Source organism: Magallana gigas, chromosome 8, assembly GCF_963853765.1.
Source record: "Magallana gigas chromosome 8, xbMagGiga1.1, whole genome shotgun sequence".
Lineage (NCBI taxonomy): Eukaryota > Metazoa > Mollusca > Bivalvia > Ostreida > Ostreidae > Magallana > Magallana gigas.
The window spans coordinates 24,507,380-24,529,910 of record NC_088860.1 but is presented as its reverse complement, the minus strand read 5'-3'; the positions used below and the strand labels follow the sequence as shown (position 1 = coordinate 24,529,910).

At 36.5% G+C, this 22,531-nt stretch overlaps 1 protein-coding gene across 10 annotated transcripts in view; it reads left to right on the top strand.

Annotated features, from left to right (window-relative positions):
* Positions 1-22,243, top strand: part of LOC105346629 (uncharacterized) — a 65,956-nt gene extending 43,713 nt beyond the window's left edge. For 6 of the 10 annotated variants that reach the window (XM_066069679.1, XM_066069677.1, XM_066069686.1 and 3 more), the window contains 44 exons: positions 1,143-1,276; positions 1,366-1,471; positions 1,592-1,746; positions 1,965-1,991; positions 2,153-2,262; positions 2,674-2,732; positions 2,837-2,982; positions 3,069-3,206; positions 3,318-3,435; positions 3,553-3,701; positions 3,831-3,857; positions 3,994-4,103; positions 4,515-4,573; positions 4,678-4,823; positions 4,917-5,054; positions 5,166-5,283; positions 5,401-5,549; positions 5,688-5,714; positions 5,851-5,960; positions 6,373-6,431; positions 6,536-6,681; positions 10,074-10,211; positions 10,323-10,440; positions 10,559-10,707; positions 10,846-10,872; positions 11,009-11,118; positions 11,537-11,595; positions 11,700-11,845; positions 15,235-15,372; positions 15,484-15,601; positions 15,720-15,868; positions 16,007-16,033; positions 16,170-16,279; positions 16,692-16,750; positions 16,854-16,999; positions 17,093-17,230; positions 17,342-17,459; positions 17,578-17,726; positions 17,865-17,891; positions 18,028-18,137; positions 18,554-18,612; positions 18,717-18,862; positions 21,101-21,238; positions 21,487-22,243. In XM_066069679.1, coding sequence (XP_065925751.1) covers positions 1,143-1,276; positions 1,366-1,471; positions 1,592-1,746; positions 1,965-1,991; positions 2,153-2,262; positions 2,674-2,732; positions 2,837-2,982; positions 3,069-3,206; positions 3,318-3,435; positions 3,553-3,701; positions 3,831-3,857; positions 3,994-4,103; positions 4,515-4,573; positions 4,678-4,823; positions 4,917-5,054; positions 5,166-5,283; positions 5,401-5,549; positions 5,688-5,714; positions 5,851-5,960; positions 6,373-6,431; positions 6,536-6,681; positions 10,074-10,211; positions 10,323-10,440; positions 10,559-10,707; positions 10,846-10,872; positions 11,009-11,118; positions 11,537-11,595; positions 11,700-11,845; positions 15,235-15,372; positions 15,484-15,601; positions 15,720-15,868; positions 16,007-16,033; positions 16,170-16,279; positions 16,692-16,750; positions 16,854-16,999; positions 17,093-17,230; positions 17,342-17,459; positions 17,578-17,726; positions 17,865-17,891; positions 18,028-18,137; positions 18,554-18,612; positions 18,717-18,862; positions 21,101-21,238; positions 21,487-21,521 — 4,645 coding nt within the window. In that variant the 3' untranslated portion in view covers positions 21,522-22,243. The remainder of the gene's footprint in view (positions 1-1,142; positions 1,277-1,365; positions 1,472-1,591; positions 1,747-1,964; positions 1,992-2,152; positions 2,263-2,673; positions 2,733-2,836; positions 2,983-3,068; positions 3,207-3,317; positions 3,436-3,552; positions 3,702-3,830; positions 3,858-3,993; positions 4,104-4,514; positions 4,574-4,677; positions 4,824-4,916; positions 5,055-5,165; positions 5,284-5,400; positions 5,550-5,687; positions 5,715-5,850; positions 5,961-6,372; positions 6,432-6,535; positions 6,682-10,073; positions 10,212-10,322; positions 10,441-10,558; positions 10,708-10,845; positions 10,873-11,008; positions 11,119-11,536; positions 11,596-11,699; positions 11,846-15,234; positions 15,373-15,483; positions 15,602-15,719; positions 15,869-16,006; positions 16,034-16,169; positions 16,280-16,691; positions 16,751-16,853; positions 17,000-17,092; positions 17,231-17,341; positions 17,460-17,577; positions 17,727-17,864; positions 17,892-18,027; positions 18,138-18,553; positions 18,613-18,716; positions 18,863-21,100; positions 21,239-21,486) is intronic. The other 4 variants (XM_066069681.1, XM_066069682.1, XM_066069680.1 and 1 more) reach the window with 4 other exon arrangements.
* The last annotated feature ends 288 nt before the right edge of the window (positions 22,244-22,531 follow it).

Below are 22,531 nucleotides of genomic sequence, written 5' to 3'. Positions count from 1 at the left end.
GATCTTGTAGATATTGATAAAAACCTTACATATAGTTTTTTATTTTGATGGCCTCGTTTCCGGTCGGAGGATATTGACGTTTTAGCGATTTTTAGAGGATCGGTTTGTCCTGCTATCTCCTCCTAAACGAAAAAAGATACTGAATTTAAATTTTCAGGGATTGTAAATGAAAGATTGTAGATGTGTTTAAAGGCATTTATGGTTGTCTGGCTTCAAGGGCGCCGAAGCTCGCCTGGACCCGAAAATCGAGTTTGAAAAAACGACGTGATTTTGAATGGTTTTCGTTCTTTATCTCATTTCCTGAAAAAATTTCAACATAAAATATAGGGCAAATAATTTTTTTTATATTTACAAGAGATTTCGTTTGATGTCCAGAAAAGGGGCTGGTCCCTCAAATTAGGGGTCAAAAGGGTTTTAAAGTCTTTCTTCCATAGCACTTTACTGAGAAATATTTTGAAAAGCAATATTGAATAATAAATGCTTAGAATGATACGCGTGTCAATATTCAACCATCGAAATTTTGTCATATGGCCCCAATAAGGAGATAAGGGGTTCGCCCCTAAAACGGTCTTTACATAATAACTAAAAAACGGCAACGAATTTCTAAACACTTGTTGAAGAAAATATGTTTAATATCAAAAAACCTATCCTTTTATTTTTAGGGGCTATAAAGGCTCTGAAGTCTGTTTTTTATAGCACTTTACTGAAAAATATTTTGTTACATGTTTATGAAGCAATAATGTTCATCTCACATTTATTTAACAATAAATTATAATTATTTTATTATGTGTTCCGTAATTAGGGTTTTTTAAAGGGGTTTTAAGGGGCCAAAAGTCCAAAACTTTGATAACATATCTCAAACAGAACAAATATTTTAAAAAGCATCATTTTGAAAATTAATATAGAATAAAAATGCTAAGAATGATGTTCATGACAATATTCAAACATCAGAAAATTTTGTTGTTGCCCCGATAAGGAGATAAAAGGTCAAATATCAAAGTCCATGTCATATAACCTTCAAAAAATCGCCAAATATCAAAGTCAAGGTCATATAACCTTCAAACAATCGCACGGAAGACCTCCTCGTTGCTCGCAACGAGATCTTGTCTAGTTTATTTTTATGTTTTATCTCTCTCCAACAGATTATACGAACATTCCATCAAATGTGTTGAAAAAAGTTTACCGAACTGTCGAGCTGGTGATGTACAACAGTTGATCAGTTTTTATTTGGAGTTTGCAAATCTAACGAATACCCCTTATGACAATAAATGTATAGGTATGTGTATTTAAACCTTTACCCAATTCATGAATCATTAAATTGAATTGAGAAGCAACAATAATAGATAAATCAATCCTTTATTTCAGTTTCGCAACACACAAAGCCTTTTTGTGAAGATGAAGAGGCTGTTGTCCTCCAAGTTTATGGAAGATGTTTTCAATACTTTTATGCTATCCCTTACTACTGCACTGTGTAAGTATCAATAGATAACTTTCATGTAAAAATTCAAATAATTCAAAAGAAATTCATACCTGCTAGACAAATGATGGAAATTTATCTCCTTTCTGGTTAATATCATTCTTTATTTTTCAGTGCTACGCAGTTTATGGAATGCGCATACAATGCTACCAGAGAAGTCTACTTCAGTTGTTCAGAACCATCTGTTAATAAAATCCTGTTGAATGCAACTTCCTTTTATGAGGACAAATTTCCTGGCCAAAGTCAAACAATTTCTACGTGTTTATCAGGTATGTTGAATACATGGTACTCAAGAGAAGAATTATTTCAAAACTTTTTCCAATAATGAATAAAATAAAGGAGTAAAGTAGCAAATATTAAATTCTATTACGAATTATGTATATCAAAATATTGAATAAGGAAAAAGCATCGATCGTATCATTAAATATCAATAAATGCAATCAATTGTCCTAAAGATTTTATAACTCAAAATTTTGGTTGGTTGCAGGCTTCAATGTTTCACAAAGAACAACAGGTATGTAAAGAACTGGACAGATACATGTATGGTCAAATGGTTTTCAAAATGTAAACGGATTGAACATCAAAAAAAGAGTGCCAAATTTGTCACAACATAATTTTCGATATAAATCAAGTAAGGTTTACAACATCTAACTCATGAATTGATTTCATTTGTAGTCAAGAGAGCAGCCTTCACCATTCGACTGGCATCACTGCTCTGGACTGAAGAATTATCTGATCACAGATCAGCTATGTACAGGAGTTGGAATCACACCATCGTGTCAAATGTATGTACCAGAGTTATATATTTAAGCGGTGGCGTTCTAACAAATGCCAAGGAGTAGTTGTGTTGCATGTATGTGGATATTTTATATCGGCTTTAATGTTGATCATTTCTGGTAAATCATAAAAGGCAAATATGGGACGTGTTCAGTAGACTGGACTATTCCAAAAACATAGGTCTAAGATTTATGGTTCTAGAGACTGAAAGAAAGATTATTGCAAGGACGATTTGATGCATATTCACATGTCAGTTTTCAAAATGATTATTTGAAAAGGGGAAAACCCTCTTCTTTTTCAAATATGTAAATAGCGGCGGATTCATGTATTGGTTTAGTGTCAGTGGCATTTCCATTCCCCCAACACTTTTTTGAATGCAAACCGCTGTTATTTTTTATGTTCTTCTTTGTCTGCTTCAGTTTACCAGCGTGTTTGGTCATTATCCAGGATTCCTCGGCTTGAGCGTAACTAATTTCAGGTAATATATGAGTTGGTGACAACTGATCTTAATTTTTACGCATGCTGTTATTACCCTGCTTGTTTTGTGAAAGAGTTTTACTTGAGCTCAATTTGTTTTGACAGGAGTGGAAGTGTTTATGCTGATATGGAGTTTAAATATGATAGTTTCTTGATTTCCATTACTGACGCCATGGACGCTGTTCGAAACGCCACGAAAACGGGCCTGATTCATTTGCTTCCAGTGGACAACTACTTCATGTTCAGAGGGGGTACAGAAAACATTTCATTTCTTTTCTTAATTTGTAAGAGATTAGTATGCAATATGAAAGGGCAATTGTTATAATTTTGTTGACAGAACTAAAGGGTGGAATGTGTCCTGTTCCCGAGAGAAATTCTAGTGCTATATGCTTGGAGGAGTGTCACATGGACTCTAACTGTACAGGAACTCAGAAATGTTGCTTCAACGGGTGTGGGCACACGTGCCAAGAAGCAGGTAAAATCGAATCATCTAGTTGTGTATTTGTTGAAAAAGAGGATGGAGAAGGAGTCCATCTTCTCTTCGATGTTACCGTAATGTACACCAATTGATTGATTTCTTGATTAGTGTACCCCAAAAAGGATCCTTGTGAGGATATGGAATACTTGGAAAAGAAAGGAGAAGAATGTCTGAAAATATATGGCATGAACTTGACGACATCCCCAGACTCGCGATCGTTCTGCAGGTTGGTCGCCACGACTATTTTCTTTTCAAAGAGGAACATTAAAGAATATCTAACGATTTCCAATTTGTTTTATTTTGTGTAGAAAATGCTTATTCCGGATGTGTCTTTTCTTTACAGAGTAATACACAACTTCACCATGTGCATCTTGAAAAGTCTTACAAAGGAAACAGGGGCAAAGTGTTCATCTGATCAGATTGAACGAGCTATGAAAGCTTTTGGTTCTAATCTTAAAGCGGAGCTGAATGTTCCGTATGACCCTGTGGCTTGTGAGTATATATATTGATTTATGTTTTGACGTTCTACTAATTGAATATTTTTTGGGTCCATCACAGACGTTTCTGAATCGTCCGGACCGTCTGAACATTCCCTAACTCGGAAATGTTTGTTCTTTTCAGGCCTCAACACATCGAAAGATAGAATGGGTATGTGAAGAGTCAAGTAGTTTTCAAATGATAAATGAAGTTGCAAAACCTAGTGCCTATTGGGTTACAGTTGAATGTCCGATATATATCAAGTAAGGTTTACAACATCTTACTCATGAATTAATTTCATTTATAGTGAAGAGAGCAGCCTTCACCATTCGACTGGCATCAGTGCTCTGGACTGAAGAATTATCTGATCACAGATCAGCGATGTACAGGAGTTGGAATCACACCATCGTGTCAAATGTATGTACCAGAGTTATATGTTTAAGCGGTGGCGTTCTAACAAATGCCAAGGAGTAGTTATGTTGCATGTATGTGAAAAATTTATATCGGCTTTTATGTTAACCTTTTCTGATAAATCATAAAAAGGCAAAAATGGGACGTGTTCAGTTGACTGGAATATTCCAAAAACATAGGTCTAAGATTTATGGTTCTGGAGACTGAAAGAAAGATTATTGCAAGGACGATTTGATGCATATTCACATGTCAGTTTTCAAAATGAATATTTGAAAATGGGATACCCTCTTCTTTTTCAAATATGTAAATAGCTGCGGATTCATGTATTTGTTTAGTGTCAGTGGCATTTCCATTTTCCCTAGACTTTTTTGAATGCAAACCGCTGTTATTTTTTATGTTCTTCTTTGTCTGCTTCAGTTTACCAGCGTGTTTGGTCATTATCCAGGATTCCTCGGCTTGAGCGTAACTAATTTCAGGTAATATATGAGTTGGTGACAACTGATCTTAATTTTTACGCATGCTGTTATTACCCTGCTTGTTTTGTGAAAGATTTTTACTTGAGCTCAATTTGTTTTGACAGGAGTGGAAGTGTTTATGCTGATATGGAGTTTAAGTATGATAGTCTCTTGATTTCCATTACTGACGCCATCGACGCTGTTCGAAACGCCACAAAAACGGGCCTGGTTCATTTGCTTCCAGTGGACGACTACTTCATGTTCAGAGGGGGTACAGAAAATATTTCATTTCTTTTTTTATTTTGTAAGAGATTGGCAAATGTATGCAATATGAAAGTGATGATTTTTATAATTTTGTTGACAGAACTAAAGGATGGAATGTGTCCTGTTCCCGAGAGAAATTCTAGTGCTATATGCTTGGAGGAGTGTCATGTGGACTCTAACTGTACAGGAACTCAGAAATGTTGCTTCAACGGGTGCGGGCACACGTGCCAAGAAGCAGGTAAAATCGAATCATCTAGTTGTGTATTTGTTGAAAAAGAGGATGGAGAAGGAGTCTATCTTCTCTTCGATGTTACCTTAATGTACACCAATTGATTGATTTCTTGATTAGTGTACTCCAAAAAGGATCCATGTGAGGATATGGAATACTTGGAAAAGAAAGGAGAAGAGTGTCTGAAAATGTATGGCATGAACTTGACGACAGCCCCAGACTCGCGATCGTTCTGCAGGTTGGTCGCCACGACCATTTTCTTTTCAAAGAGGAACATTAAAGAATATCTAACGATTTCCAATTTGTTTTATTTTGTGTAGAAAATGCTTATTCCGGATGTGTCTTTTCTTTACAGAGTAATACACAACTTCACCATGTGCATCTTGAAAAGTCTTACAAAGGAAACAGGGGCAAAGTGTTCATCTGATCAGATTGAACGAGCTATGAAAGCTTTGGGTCCAAATCTTAAAGCGGAGCTGAATGTTCCGTATGATCCTGTGGCTTGTGAGTATATATATATATATATTGATTTATGTTTTGACGTTCTTCTAATTGAATATTTTTTGAGTCCATCATACACGTTTCTGAATTGTCCGGACCGTCTGAAACATTCCCTAACTCGGAAATGTTTGTTCTTTTCAGGCCTCAACACATCGAAAGATAGAATGGGTATGTGAAAAGTCAAGTAGTTTTCAAATTATAAATGGAGTTGCAAAACCTAGGACCTCTTGGGTTACAGTTGAAAGTCAGAAATATATCAAGTAAGGTTTACAACATCTAACTCATGAATTGATTTCATTTGTAGTCAAGAGAGCAGCCTTCACCATTCGACTGGCATCAGTGCTCTGGACTGAAGAATTATCTGATCACAGATCAGCGATGTACAGGAGTTGGAACCACACCATCGTGTCAAATGTATGTACCAGAGTTATATGTTTAAGCGGTGGCGTTCTAACAAATGCCAAGGAGTAGTTATGTTGCATGTATGTGGATATTTTATATCGGCTTTAATGTTGACCATTTCTGGTAAACTATAAAAAGGCAAAAATGGGACGTGTTCAGTAGACTGGAATATTCCAAAAACATAGGTCTAAGATTTATGGTTTTGGAGACTGAAAGAAAGATTATTGCAAGGACGATTTGATGCATATTCACATGTCAGTTTTCAAAATGATTATTTTAAAATGGGATACCCTCTTCTTTTTCAAATATGTAAATATCTGCGGATTCATGTATTTGTTTAGTGTCAGTGGCATTTCCATTTTCCCTAGACGATTTTGAATGCAAGCCGCTGTTATTTTTTAATTTTCTTCTTTGTCTGCTTCAGTTTACTACCGTCTTTGGGCACTATCCAGGATTCCTTGGCTTGAATGTAACTAATTTCAGGTAATATATGTAGTGGTGCCAACTGTTCTACATTTTTACGCATGTTGTTATTAACCTGCTTGTTTGGTGCAAGAGTTTTACATGAATCCAATTTGTTTTGATAGGAATGGAAGTGTGTATGCAGATATGGAGTTTAAGTATGATAGTCTCTTGATTTCCATTACTGACGCCATCGACGCTGTTCGAAACGCCACAAAAACGGGCCTGGTTCATTTGCTTCCAGTGGACGACTACTTCATGTTCAGAGGGGGTACAGAAAATATTTCATTTCTTTTTAGCTCACCTGAGCTGAAAGCTCAAGTGAGCTATTCTGATCACTTTTTGTCCGTCGTCCGTCTGTCCGTCCGTCCGTCCGTCCGTCTGTCCGTCTGTCTGTCCGTCTGTAAACTTTTTACATTTTGAACTTCTTCTCTAAAACCGCTTATCCAATTTCAACCAAATTTGGCACAAAGCATCCTTATGGGAGGGCGAATATAAATTGCAGAAATAAAAGTCCGATCTGTATTCAAAGCGGAGAAAACCTTGAAACTGTAGAAAAAGGGGGGTGCATTTTTAAAAATCTTCTTCTCAAGAACTACTGATTCCAATTCAACGTAGTTTAGCATAAATTATCCTTATGGGAAGGAAAATATAAATTGCAAAAATTAAGGTCTAATTCTGTTTCAAATCTGAGTTATTACGAAATTAATAATAAAGGAAAGGCGTGTTTCAATCAGTTTAATAGCCTCGGATTCGGCATCCGGTAAAATGGGTAGACAAGACTTGGCCTGGGCAAAACAAAAGATAAGCAGTTATTAATCTGCCAATCTCATTAAAATTTCAGGATATTTGATGGACCAGTATATTTGTATTTGCTGTAAATATTGCTGCAAAATAATGCGTATTTGGAATTGACGATTGCCGATCTGCCCCGGCTTTTATTTTGCCACGGCCCGGTTTTGCTTACCCATTTTACCAAGACTCGTATTCCATACTTTTAAAACGAGGTTCTTTGTTTAAAGCAGCCATGACATTATACGAAAAAGGGTCGATCTGACTATGATGAATTTGCTTGTTGTGCAACAGTTCGCGTATGAAGGGAAATTTTTGAAACATGAAAAATATATTGGTGCCGATTTTGTGAAGTAAATTGAGGCTAAATATTTCAATGCGTTGACAGTTTTCACACATGACGTTGATGTTAGCTTGTTCTGATTTTCGTTTCGTTTTCATTATTTATGCTTTGTAACCTGGAAACTGTCGTCTGTATTTCGTGATTTTTACGTATCAAATCAAACAGAGACTTCGGTAAATCAAACAGTTACGTTAACTGTTTACCTGCGCAAATTAAGCAAAATCTGATGTAGGAGTACTGAAATACAATTCATTCTATCGGTAATTCGGCATTATTTTTTGCGTAATAGTAGAATAATGCAATAGGTTTTTGTTGAGATGCTCGGCATTTTCTCTAGTTTATTCAGTTTAAATAGAGTTTGATATCGCTTACGGAAATATGTAGGTATATACATGTATATATATGATTCATTTCGAAAAAATAAATTGTGTTCTTTATTTGTTATACATGTAGTGCATGTTTCTTGTGTTTAATTGTTAACAATTTCTATTTACTAACCATTTTTGAGTGTTTGCTTCGAATTATAAGCAAGATACAGAGATTTGCTAACAATTCTATGTTTGTACACAGATCTTAAAAGCTAAAGATTAAATCAAAGTACTGATAGTACTGAAAAGCGCTAACCCAGCTTCTGTATGTATATAACAGATATATGTATACAGCATTTCAGCTTCTGTATACGCACTATATTTCCTCATCACTGCATGACAGTCCCTGCAATGATGTATGTAAGCCCCGTACATTAATTTCAAAATAACCCGTAAATTAGATTCACAATAGCCCGTGCAGTTATGTGCATAAACCCCTGAAACTGGTTCCCTAACCAGTTTAAATGATGTATACTTTTGCTTAGAGGGGGCGGTTATTCGATGCACCGGAAGTTGAAGTCTAACGACAATAAAGGGCTGAGCTATGCTTAGCGCTTTAAAAAGTAAAAAAATTGTCAATATTTATTACGAAAATTTTCAAAATCTGTTCTTCCAGAAACCAACTTATTGAATTGTAAACTTAACCTTTTTAGCTCACCCGAGAATGGGGCCACAATGGGGGGGTCGAAGTTTAACAAATGAATAGAGTAAATCTTTAGAAATCCTCTTCTCAGAAACTAATTGGCCAGGAAAGCTGAAACTTGTGTGGAAGCATCCTCAGGTAGTGCAGATTCAAAGATGTGAAAATCATGACCCCTGGGGATAGGGTGGGGCCACAATGGAGGGTCGAAGTTTAACATATGAATATAAAAAGTAAATCTTTAAAAATCTTCTTCTCAGAAACTAATTGGCCAGGAAAGCTGACACTTGTGTGGATGCATCCTTATGTAGTGAAGATTCAAATTTGTGAAAATCATGACCCCCGGGGGTAGGTTTGGGCCACAATGGGAGATCGACGTTTTACATAGGAATATACACAGTTAATCTTTAAAAATCTTCTTCTCAGAAACTAATCAGCCAGGAAAGCTGACACTTGTGTGGATGCATCCTCAGGTAGTGTAAATTCAAAGTTGTAAAATTCATGACCCCCGGGGGTAGGGTTGGGCCACAATGGGGGATCGAAGTTTAACATAGGAATACATACAGTAAATCTTTAAAAATCTTCTTCTCAGTAACTAATTCGAAGGCAAAGCTGGAACTTGTGTGGAAGCATCCTCAGGTAGTGATGATTCAAAGTTGTGAAAATCATGACCCCTGGGGGTAGGTTTAGGCCACAATGGGGGATTGAAGTTAAACATATGATTATATACAGTAAATCTTTAAAAATCTTCTTCTCAGAAACTTATTAGCCAGGAAAGCTAAAACATGTGTGGAAGCATCCTCAGTTAGTGTAGATTCAAATTTGTGAAAAGCATGACCCCTGGGGGTAGGTTTGGGCCACAATGGGAGGTCGATGTTTTACATAGGAATAAACAGAGTCATCTTTAAAAATCTTTTTCTCAGAAACTAATCAGCCAGGAAAGCTGGAACTTGTGTGAAAGCATCCTCAGGTAGTGTAGATTCAAAGTTGTGAAAATAATGATCCCCAGGGTAGGGTGGGGCCACAATGGGGGGGGGGGGGGTCAAAGTTTAACAAAGGAATTTATAGGGTAAATCTTTAAAAATCTTCTCAGAAACTAATCAGCCAGATGATTCTTTATAATTGTTAAGACTTTGGCCCCAGGACAATTCTTTGGCCTCACGAGAAGGTTGAGAGTTTACTGTACGTTTACATCCCATATATAAACTATTGTTAGGGATCTTTTTGAGAACTGCAATACTCAACACATGATATGACCATAAAATCATCCTGTTAGAAAAGGGACTAATGATTATAAACATAAGAATATCCAGGGGAAAATGGATTTTATTTATACAGGATTTACATGAATTATTGTATATTGTCCAGATAGTTTGTATTATGACTCCATTGAGCTGATTTTATCATACCTATTGTTCCTCAGGTGAGCGATGTGGCCCATGGGCCTCTTGTTTTATTTTGTAAGAGATTGGCAAATGTATGCAATATGAAAGTGGTGATTATTATAATTTTGTTGACAGAACTAAAGGATGGAATGTGTCCTGTTCCCGAGAGAAATTCTAGTGCTATATGCTTGGAGGAGTGTCATGTGGACTCTAACTGTACAGGAACTCAGAAATGTTGCTTCAACGGGTGTGGGCACACGTGCCAAGAAGCAGGTAAAATCGAATCATCTAGTTGTGTATTTGTTGAAAAAGAGGATGGAGAAGGAGTCTATCTTCTCTTCGATGTTACCTTAATGTACACCAATTGATTGATTTCTTGATTAGTGTACTCCAAAAAGGATCCATGTGAGGATATGGAATACTTGGAAAAGAAAGGAGAAGAGTGTCTGAAAATGTATGGCATGAACTTGACGACAGCCCCAGACTCGCGATCGTTCTGCAGGTTGGTCGCCACGACCATTTTCTTTTCAAAGAGGAACATTAAAGAATATCTAACGATTTCCAAACTGTTTTTATTTTGTATAGAAAATGCTTATTCCGGATGTGTCTTTTCTTTACAGAGTAATACACAACTTCACCATGTGCATCTTGAAAAGTCTTACAAAGGAAACAGGGGCAAAGTGTTCATCTGATCAGATTGAACGAGCTATGAAAGCTTTGGGTCCAAATCTTAAAGCGGAGCTGAATGTTCCGTATGATCCTGTGGCTTGTGAGTATATATATATATATATTGATTTATGTTTTGACGTTCTTCTAATTGAATATTTTTTGAGTCCATCATACACGTTTCTGAATTGTCCGGACCGTCTGAAACATTCCCTAACTCGGAAATGTTTGTTCTTTTCAGGCCTCAACACATCGAAAGATAGAATGGGTATGTGAAAAGTCAAGTAGTTTTCAAATTATAAATGGAGTTGCAAAACCTAGGACCTCTTGGGTTACAGTTGAAAGTCAGAAATATATCAAGTAAGGTTTACAACATCTAACTCATGAATTGATTTCATTTGTAGTCAAGAGAGCAGCCTTCACCATTCGACTGGCATCAGTGCTCTGGACTGAAGAATTATCTGATCACAGATCAGCGATGTTCAGGAGTTGGAATCACACCATCGTGACAAATGTATGTACCAGAGTTATACATGTATGTTTAAGCGATGGCGTTCTAGCAAATTCTAAGGAATAGTTATGTTGCATGTATGTGGATATTTTATATCGGCTTTAATGTTGACCATTTCTGGTAAACTATAAAAAGGCAAAAATGGGACGTGTTCAGTAGACTGGAATATTCCAAAAACATAGGTCTAAGATTTATGGTTTTGGAGACTGAAAGAAAGATTATTGCAAGGACGATTTGATGCATATTCACATGTCAGTTTTCAAAATGATTATTTTAAAATGGGATACCCTCTTCTTTTTCAAATATGTAAATATCTGCGGATTCATGTATTTGTTTAGTGTCAGTGGCATTTCCATTTTCCCTAGACGATTTTGAATGCAAGCCGCTGTTATTTTTTAATTTTCTTCTTTGTCTGCTTCAGTTTACTACCGTCTTTGGGCACTATCCAGGATTCCTTGGCTTGAATGTAACTAATTTCAGGTAATATATGTAGTGGTGCCAACTGTTCTACATTTTTACGCATGTTGTTATTAACCTGCTTGTTTGGTGCAAGAGTTTTACATGAATCCAATTTGTTTTGATAGGAATGGAAGTGTGTATGCAGATATGGAGTTTAAGTATGATAGTCTCTTGATTTCCATTACTGACGCCATCGACGCTGCTCGAAACGCCACAAAAACGGGCCTGGTTCATTTGCTTCCAGTGGACGACTACTTCATGTTCAGAGGGGGTACAGAAAATATTTCATTTCTTTTTAGCTCACCTGAGCTGAAAGCTCAAGTGAGCTATTCTGATCACTTTTTGTCCGTCGTCCGTCTGTCCGTCCGTCCGTCCGTCCGTCTGTCCATCTGTCTGTCCGTCTGTAAACTTTTTACATTTTGAACTTCTTCTCTAAAACCGCTTATCCAATTTCAACCAAATTTGGCACAAAGCATCCTTATGGGAGGGCGAATATAAATTGCAGAAATAAAAGTCCGATCTGTATTCAAAGCGGAGAAAACCTTGAAACTGTAGAAAAAGGGGGGTGCATTTTTAAAAATCTTCTTCTCAAGAACTACTGATTCCAATTCAACGTAGTTTAGCATAAATTATCCTTATGGGAAGGAAAATATAAATTGCAAAAATTAAGGTCTAATTCTGTTTCAAATCTGAGTTATTACGAAATTAATAATAAAGGAAAGGCGTGTTTCAATCAGTTTAATAGCCTCGGATTCGGCATCCGGTAAAATGGGTAGACAAGACTTGGCCTGGGCAAAACAAAAGATAAGCAGTTATTAATCTGCCAATCTCATTAAAATTTCAGGATATTTGATGGACCAGTATATTTGTATTTGCTGTAAATATTGCTGCAAAATAATGCGTATTTGGAATTGACGATTGCCGATCTGCCCCGGCTTTTATTTTGCCACGGCCCGGTTTTGCTTACCCATTTTACCAAGACTCGTATTCCATACTTTTAAAACGAGGTTCTTTGTTTAAAGCAGCCATGACATTATACGAAAAAGGGTCGATCTGACTATGATGAATTTGCTTGTTGTGCAACAGTTCGCGTATGAAGGGAAATTTTTGAAACATGAAAAATATATTGGTGCCGATTTTGTGAAGTAAATTGAGGCTAAATATTTCAATGCGTTGACAGTTTTCACACATGACGTTGATGTTAGCTTGTTCTGATTTTCGTTTCGTTTTCATTATTTATGCTTTGTAACCTGGAAACTGTCGTCTGTATTTCGTGATTTTTACGTATCAAATCAAACAGAGACTTCGGTAAATCAAACAGTTACGTTAACTGTTTACCTGCGCAAATTAAGCAAAATCTGATGTAGGAGTACTGAAATACAATTCATTCTATCGGTAATTCGGCATTATTTTTTGCGTAATAGTAGAATAATGCAATAGGTTTTTGTTGAGATGCTCGGCATTTTCTCTAGTTTATTCAGTTTAAATAGAGTTTGATATCGCTTACGGAAATATGTAGGTATATACATGTATATATATGATTCATTTCGAAAAAATAAATTGTGTTCTTTATTTGTTATACATGTAGTGCATGTTTCTTGTGTTTAATTGTTAACAATTTCTATTTACTAACCATTTTTGAGTGTTTGCTTCGAATTATAAGCAAGATACAGAGATTTGCTAACAATTCTATGTTTGTACACAGATCTTAAAAGCTAAAGATTAAATCAAAGTACTGATAGTACTGAAAAGCGCTAACCCAGCTTCTGTATGTATATAACAGATATATGTATATAGCATTTCAGCTTCTGTATACGCACTATATTTCCTCATCACTGCATGACAGTCCCTGCAATGATGTGTGTAAGCCCCGTACATTAATTTCAAAATAACCCGTAAATTAGATTCACAATAGCCCGTGCAGTTATGTGCATAAACCCCTGAAACTGGTTCCCTAACCAGTTTAAATGATGTATACTTTTGCTTAGAGGGGGCGGTTATTCGATGCACCGGAAGTTGAAGTCTAACGACAATAAAGGGCTGAGCTATGCTTAGCGCTTTAAAAAGTAAAAAAATTGTCAATATTTATTACGAAAATTTTCAAAATCTGTTCTTCCAGAAACCAACTTATTGAATTGTAAACTTAACCTTTTTAGCTCACCCGAGAATGGGGCCACAATGGGGGGGTCGAAGTTTAACAAATGAATAGAGTAAATCTTTAGAAATCCTCTTCTCAGAAACTAATTGGCCAGGAAAGCTGAAACTTGTGTGGAAGCATCCTCAGGTAGTGCAGATTCAAAGATGTGAAAATCATGACCCCTGGGGATAGGGTGGGGCCACAATGGAGGGTCGAAGTTTAACATATGAATATAAAAAGTAAATCTTTAAAAATCTTCTTCTCAGAAACTAATTGGCCAGGAAAGCTGACACTTGTGTGGATGCATCCTTATGTAGTGAAGATTCAAATTTGTGAAAATCATGACCCCCGGGGGTAGGTTTGGGCCACAATGGGAGATCGACGTTTTACATAGGAATATACACAGTTAATCTTTAAAAATCTTCTTCTCAGAAACTAATCAGCCAGGAAAGCTGACACTTGTGTGGATGCATCCTCAGGTAGTGTAAATTCAAAGTTGTAAAATTCATGACCCCCGGGGGTAGGGTTGGGCCACAATGGGGGATCGAAGTTTAACATAGGAATACATACAGTAAATCTTTAAAAATCTTCTTCTCAGTAACTAATTCGAAGGCAAAGCTGGAACTTGTGTGGAAGCATCCTCAGGTAGTGATGATTCAAAGTTGTGAAAATCATGACCCCTGGGGGTAGGTTTAGGCCACAATGGGGGATTGAAGTTAAACATATGATTATATACAGTAAATCTTTAAAAATCTTCTTCTCAGAAACTTATTAGCCAGGAAAGCTAAAACATGTGTGGAAGCATCCTCAGTTAGTGTAGATTCAAATTTGTGAAAAGCATGACCCCTGGGGGTAGGTTTGGGCCACAATGGGAGGTCGATGTTTTACATAGGAATAAACAGAGTCATCTTTAAAAATCTTTTTCTCAGAAACTAATCAGCCAGGAAAGCTGGAACTTGTGTGAAAGCATCCTCAGGTAGTGTAGATTCAAAGTTGTGAAAATAATGATCCCCAGGGTAGGGTGGGGCCACAATGGGGGGGGGGGTCAAAGTTTAACAAAGGAATTTATAGGGTAAATCTTTAAAAATCTTCTCAGAAACTAATCAGCCAGATGATTCTTTATAATTGTTAAGACTTTGGCCCCAGGACAATTCTTTGGCCTCACGAGAAGGTTGAGAGTTTACTGTACGTTTACATCCCATATATAAACTATTGTTAGGGATCTTTTTGAGAACTGCAATACTCAACACATGATATGACCATAAAATCATCCTGTTAGAAAAGGGACTAATGATTATAAACATAAGAATATCCAGGGGAAAATGGATTTTATTTATACAGGATTTACATGAATTATTGTATATTGTCCAGATAGTTTGTATTATGACTCCATTGAGCTGATTTTATCATACCTATTGTTCCTCAGGTGAGCGATGTGGCCCATGGGCCTCTTGTTTTATTTTGTAAGAGATTGGCAAATGTATGCAATATGAAAGTGGTGATTATTATAATTTTGTTGACAGAACTAAAGGATGGAATGTGTCCTGTTCCCGAGAGAAATTCTAGTGCTATATGCTTGGAGGAGTGTCATGTGGACTCTAACTGTACAGGAACTCAGAAATGTTGCTTCAACGGGTGTGGGCACACGTGCCAAGAAGCAGGTAAAATCGAATCATCTAGTTGTGTATTTGTTGAAAAAGAGGATGGAGAAGGAGTCTATCTTCTCTTCGATGTTACCTTAATGTACACCAATTGATTGATTTCTTGATTAGTGTACTCCAAAAAGGATCCATGTGAGGATATGGAATACTTGGAAAAGAAAGGAGAAGAGTGTCTGAAAATGTATGGCATGAACTTGACGACAGCCCCAGACTCGCGATCGTTCTGCAGGTTGGTCGCCACGACCATTTTCTTTTCAAAGAGGAACATTAAAGAATATCTAACGATTTCCAAACTGTTTTTATTTTGTATAGAAAATGCTTATTCCGGATGTGTCTTTTCTTTACAGAGTAATACACAACTTCACCATGTGCATCTTGAAAAGTCTTACAAAGGAAACAGGGGCAAAGTGTTCATCTGATCAGATTGAACGAGCTATGAAAGCTTTGGGTCCAAATCTTAAAGCGGAGCTGAATGTTCCGTATGATCCTGTGGCTTGTGAGTATATATATATATATATTGATTTATGTTTTGACGTTCTTCTAATTGAATATTTTTTGAGTCCATCATACACGTTTCTGAATTGTCCGGACCGTCTGAAACATTCCCTAACTCGGAAATGTTTGTTCTTTTCAGGCCTCAACACATCGAAAGATAGAATGGGTATGTGAAAAGTCAAGTAGTTTTCAAATTATAAATGGAGTTGCAAAACCTAGGGCCTCTTGGGTTACAGTTGAAAGTCAGAAATATATCAAGCAAGGTTTACAACATCTAACTCATGAATTGATTTCATTTGTAGTCAAGAGAGCAGCCTTCACCATTCGACTGGCATCAGTGCTCTGGACTGAAGAATTATCTGATCACAGATCAGCGATGTTCAGGAGTTGGAATCACACCATCGTGACAAATGTATGTACCAGAGTTATATGTTTAAGCGATGGTGTTCTAGCAAATTCTAAGGAATAGTTATGTTGCATGTATGTGGATATTTTATATCGGCTTTAATGTTGACTATTTCTGGTAAACTATAAAAAGGCAAAAATGGGACGTGTTCAGTAGACTGGAATATTCCAAAAACATAGGTCTAAGATTTATGGTTTTGGAGACTGAAAGAAAGATTATTGCAAGGACGATTTGATGCATATTCACATGTCAGTTTTCAAAATGATTATTTGAAAATGGGATACCCTCTTCTTTTTCAAATATGTAAATATCTGCGGATTCATGTATTTGTTTAGTGTCAGTGGCATTTCCATTTTCCCTAGACGATTTTGAATGCAAGCCGCTGTTATTTTTTAATTTTCTTCTTTGTCTGCTTCAGTTTACTACCGTCTTTGGGCACTATCCAGGATTCCTTGGCTTGAATGTAACTAATTTCAGGTAATATATGTAGTGGTGCCAACTGTTCTACATTTTTACGCATGTTGTTATTAACCTGCTTGTTTGGTGCAAGATTTTACATGAATCCAATTTGTTTTGATAGGAATGGAAGTGTGTATGCAGATATGGAGTTTAAGTATGATAGTCTCTTGATTTCCATTACTGACGCCATCGATGCTGTTCGAAACGCCACAAAAACGGGCCTGGTTCATTTGCTTCCAGTGGACGATTACTTCATGTTCAGAGGGGGTACAGAAAATATTTCATTTCTTTTTTTATTTTGTAAGAGATTGGCAAATGTATGCAATATGAAAGTGGTGATTTTTATAATTTTGTTGACAGAACTAAAGGATGGAATGTGTCCTGTTCCCGAGAGAAATTCTAGTGCTATATGCTTGGAGGAGTGTCATGTGGACTCTAACTGTACAGGAACTCAGAAATGTTGCTTCAACGGGTGTGGGCACACGTGCCAAGAAGCAGGTAAAATCGAATCATCTAGTTGTGTATTTGTTGAAAAAGAGGATGGAGAAGGAGTCTATCTTCTCTTCGATGTTACCTTAATGTATACCAATTGATTGATTTCTTGATTAGTGTACTCCAAAAAGGATCCATGTGAGGATATGGAATACTTGGAAAAGAAAGGAGAAGAGTGTCTGAAAATGTATGGCATGAACTTGACGACAGCCCCAGACTCGCGATCGTTCTGCAGGTTGGTCGCCACGACCATTTTCTTTTCAAAGAGGAACATTAAAGAATATCTAACGATTTCCAAACTGTTTTTATTTTGTATAGAAAATGCTTATTCCGGATGTGTCTTTTCTTTACAGAGTAATACACAACTTCACCATGTGCATCTTGAAAAGTCTTACAAAGGAAACAGGGGCAAAGTGTTCATCTGATCAGATTGAACGAGCTATGAAAGCTTTGGGTCCAAATCTTAAAGCGGAGCTGAATGTTCCGTATGATCCTGTGGCTTGTGAGTATATATATATATATATTGATTTATGTTTTGACGTTCTTCTAATTGAATATTTTTTGAGTCCATCATACACGTTTCTGAATTGTCCGGACCGTCTGAAACATTCCCTAACTCGGAAATGTTTGTTCTTTTCAGGCCTCAACACATCGAAAGATAGAATGGGTATGTGAAAAGTCAAGTAGTTTTCAAATTATAAATGGAGTTGCAAAACCTAGGGCCTCTTGGGTTACAGTTGAAAGTCAGAAATATATCAAGTAAGGTTTACAACATCTAACTCATGAATTGATTTCATTTGTAGTCAAGAGAGCAGCCTTCACCATTCGACTGGCATCAGTGCTTTGGACTAAAGAATTATCTGATCACAGATCAGCGATGTTCAGGAGTTGGAATCACACCATCGTGTCAAATGTATGTACCAGAGTTATATGTTTAAGCGATGGCGTTCTAGCAAATTCTAAGGAATAGTTATGTTGCATGTATGTGGATATTTTATATCGGCTTTAATGTTGACCATTTCTGGTAAACTATAAAAAGGCAAAAATGGGACGTGTTCAGTAGACTGGAATATTCCAAAAACATAGGTCTAAGATTTATGGTTTTGGAGACTGAAAGAAAGATTATTGCAAGGACGATTTGATGCATATTCACATGTCAGTTTTCAAAATGATTATACCCTCTTCTTTTTCAAATACATGACTTTTTTGTGTATGTAAATAGCGGCGGATTCATGTATTGGTTTAGTGTCAGTGGCATTTCCATTTTCCCTAGACTTTTTTGAATGCAAACCGCTGTTATTTTTAAATTTTCTTCTTTGTCTGCTTCAGTTTACTACCGTCTTTGGGCACTATCCAGGATTCCTTGGCTTGAATGTAACTAATTTCAGGTAATATACGTAGTGGTGACAACTGTTCTACATTTTTACGCATGCTGTTATTAACCTGCTTGTTTTGTGCAAGAGTTTTACATGAATCCAATTTGTTTTGATAGGAATGGAAGTGTGTATGCAGATATGGAGTTTAAGTATGATAGTCTCTTGATTTCCATTACTGACGCCATTGACGCTGTTCGAAACGCCACAAAAACGGGCCTGGTTCATTTGCTTCCAGTGGACGACTACTTCCTGTTCAGAGGGGGTACAGAAAATATTTCATTTCTTTTTAGCTCACCTGAGCTGAAAGCTCAAGTGAGCTATTCTGATCACATTTTGTCTGTCGTCCGTCCGTCCGTCTGTCCGTCCGTCTGTCCGTAAACTTTTCACATTTTCAACATCTTCTCAAGAACTACAAGGCCAATTTCAACCAAACTTGGCACAAATCATCCTTAGACAAAGGGGATTCAAAGTTGTGAAAATTAAGGGCCACACCCATTTTCAAGGGGAGATAATTAGAAATTAATGAAAAATTTCGAGAAATTTTCAAAAATCTTCTTCTCAAGAACCAGAAAGCCAGGAAAGCTGAAACTTATGTGGAAGCATCCTCAGGTAGTGTAGATTCAAAGTTGTGAAATTCATGACCCCCGGGGGTAGGGTGGGGCCACAATGGGGGGTCGAAGTTTTACATAGGAATATATAGAGTAAATCTTTAAAAATCTTCTCAGAAACTAAACAGCCAGGACAGCTGAAACTTGTTTGGAAGCATCCTCAGGTAGTGTAGATTCGAAGTTGTGAAATTCATGACCCCGGGGGGTAGGGTGGGGCCACAATGGGGGGGTCGAAGTTTTACATAGGAATATATAGAGTAAATATTTAAAATTCTTCTTCTCAGAAACTAAACAGCCAGGAAAGCTAAAACTTTTGTGGAAGCATCCTCATGTAGTGTAGATTCAAAGTTGTGAAATTCATGACCCCCGGGGGTAGGGTGGGGCCACAATGGGGGTCGAAGTTTTACATAGGAATAAATAGAGTAAATCTTTAAAAATCTTCTTCTCAGAAACTAATCGGCCAGGAAAGCTGAAACTTGTGTGGAAGCATCCTCAGGTAGTGTAGATTCAAAGTTGTGAAATTCATGACCCCCTGGGTAGGGTGGGACCACAATGGGGGGTCGAAGTTTTACATAGGAAAATATAGAGTAAATCTTTAAAAATCTTCTTCTCAGAAACTAATCAGCCAGGAAAGCTGAAACTTGTGTGGAAGTATCCTCATGTAGTGTAGATTCAAAGTTGTGAAAATCATGATCCCTTGGGGTAGGGTGAGGCCACATTGGGGGGGGGGGGGGTGTTAAAATTTTACATAGGAATATATAAAGTAAATCTTTAAAAATCTTCTTCTCAGAAATTATCAGCAAGATGATTCTTTATAATTGTTAAAGACTTTGGCTCCAAGACAATTCTTCGGCCTCACGAGAAGGTTCAGAGTTTGATGTAGCTAAATATCCCATATACATGTATAAACAATTGTAAAGGATCTTTTTGAGAACTGCAATACTCAACATGTGATATGACTATAAAATTGAAGCAGGCAGCTATTTTTTCATTAGAATCTTTTTGTATTACTGTATTGAGTTATTGCCCTTGATTTATTGATTCTTGATTATTTTAATTAATGCATCCACTGTTAACCAATTATTGTGATGATTATTTTTATACAATAATAAATATTCAATGTATATAAGTTGTTCTGCATAAGTAGTTTTGGGTTAGGCAGGATTAGTTTGTTTATTTTTGATTTCCAATTTTTAGATACTATGAATTATTTTAGGCCGGCACATATATAGGGACAGTGTCTATTGCATTACGATGAGCGTCTGTTTGGGGTTAAACTTGAACAGTTACGGATAGATTGAGTGTGTGCTCTGTTTAATCTTCGTGTTTTCTAACCTACGATACAGAGTGTGCGGTCATTCCTGCCATGTATCCCATTAATACAAGTGTGCAGCCATACGTGCTTGTATTGGTGGTGGTTGCGGCGGAGCATTAGTGTATGGTCATCCCTGCTGGTGTTCTGGCCTCTCTAGCGCGTGTGTGGCACTCCCTGCTTGCGTTAGGTTGAGCTGTTGGCGCAAGTGTGCGGTAATCCCTGCTTGCGTTAACGTTGGTACCTGTTGAGTTGCGTAGGTGTGCGGTCATTCATGCCTGCGTAACGCTGAGTCCCTATATATGTGCAGAAGCGGTGACTAAAGTCTGCTCTTGTAAATATTGGCAGCAATCAGGGCTATCCGAGTTCCAAGGGTAAAAATGGATTTTATTTATACAAGATCTACATGTATTATTGTATATTGTCCAATTGCTTGTATTATGACTCCATTAAGCTGACTTTATCATACCTATTGTTCCTCAGGTGAGCGATGTGGCCCATGGGCCTCTTGTTTTATTTTGTAAGAGATTGGCAAATGTATGCAATATGAAAGTTGTGATTGTGTTGTTTTTGTTGACAGAACTAAAGGGTGGAATGTGTCCTGTTCCCGATAGAAATTCTAGTGCTATATGCTCAGAGGAATGTCAGATGGACTCCGACTGTACAGTTAATCAGAAATGTTGCTTCAACGGGTGTGGGCACACGTGCCAAGAAGCAGGTAATGTCATTAAATGTTTATGTGTACGCTTAATGTACACTGTTCTGTTCCTAAAACTTCGTAAACTACTGTTATTTTAATATGATATGAACCAGAGAAACTTGTTCAAAAATATCATTCGTTAAATGTACACGCATTATATATGCTAAATTTCAGTTTATTAAATTTTGAATAAAATGAATTTTGGTATCCATAGAGAATAGATATATGTTATTCGTCGAATTCTTTTATCCATTTTTTTCTTTTAGATTCAGAAGAAATGACAACCACGCCAAGACAGTAAATACTATTTATGGGCAAATCCTAGACATTGTTAAATTCTTGTACGATTTGTATCAAAAACCAATGCTAAAAACACAAAACATTCAAAATTGAAATATTCATTAGGGAATATCATAATACAGTACACTGTGTAGCGTTTTCAGATTAATTTGTTCATTTTTTATTAATTTACTTTTGATCAGCAGAAAATAATAAAATAAAAATCATTTATGTTTTTTTATGTGTTATGAATATGAACAGAAATTATAACATTCTGATCTTAGTATTTATTTATCCTTTGGAAATATCCTTTTTTCCCTTAAACTTTACAGAGTAAACTAATAAAAGTTTCATCAATATATCATTTGCTATGGGGTTCCCCAAGCATTGAGTTTCAATTGATATAAGTATAGCTTGTTTCATGTATGTATACATTTTTAATTACATGTTTATTATATAAGTTTGGAGTTTTTTTTGTATTGTTTTGTTTAGAGTGTTCTGATATTTGTATTTTTGTTGTTGTTTGTTTTTGCGGGCGAAAACAAACTTTTGGAACTTGAATGTTTGGGCACTTACACGGTGGTTTTACTCTTCATATTCAATGTAAATATAATGTTTATCAATATCCATAAATATATGTGCTACTTTTATTGTTCGCCATTTTATAACTATGTATTTGCCAATATACTATAAATACACTTGTGAATGCCATGTATTTCAATAAAACTTATTTTATTAAAAATATATTCCGCTATGTTTTGCGATATTAAAGCACTGTAACAACTGTCAATCTGGGTTCCCTCTTTAAGGTCGAATAACACATCATCACAAAATGGTTGACCGCTGATCGAAACGACATTTCGTTTTATTAAAAGGATTTTATGGACTGAAACATGTAACTTACTCCATAGCAGAGTGGATAAAGTGTCCGACTTGTGATCCGTACATCCCGAGTTCGAATCCTGCAGGAGCATTTGTTGTTACTCACTGGAATAATTATTTTAGATATTCGTTTTTTGTCCCCAAACTGCA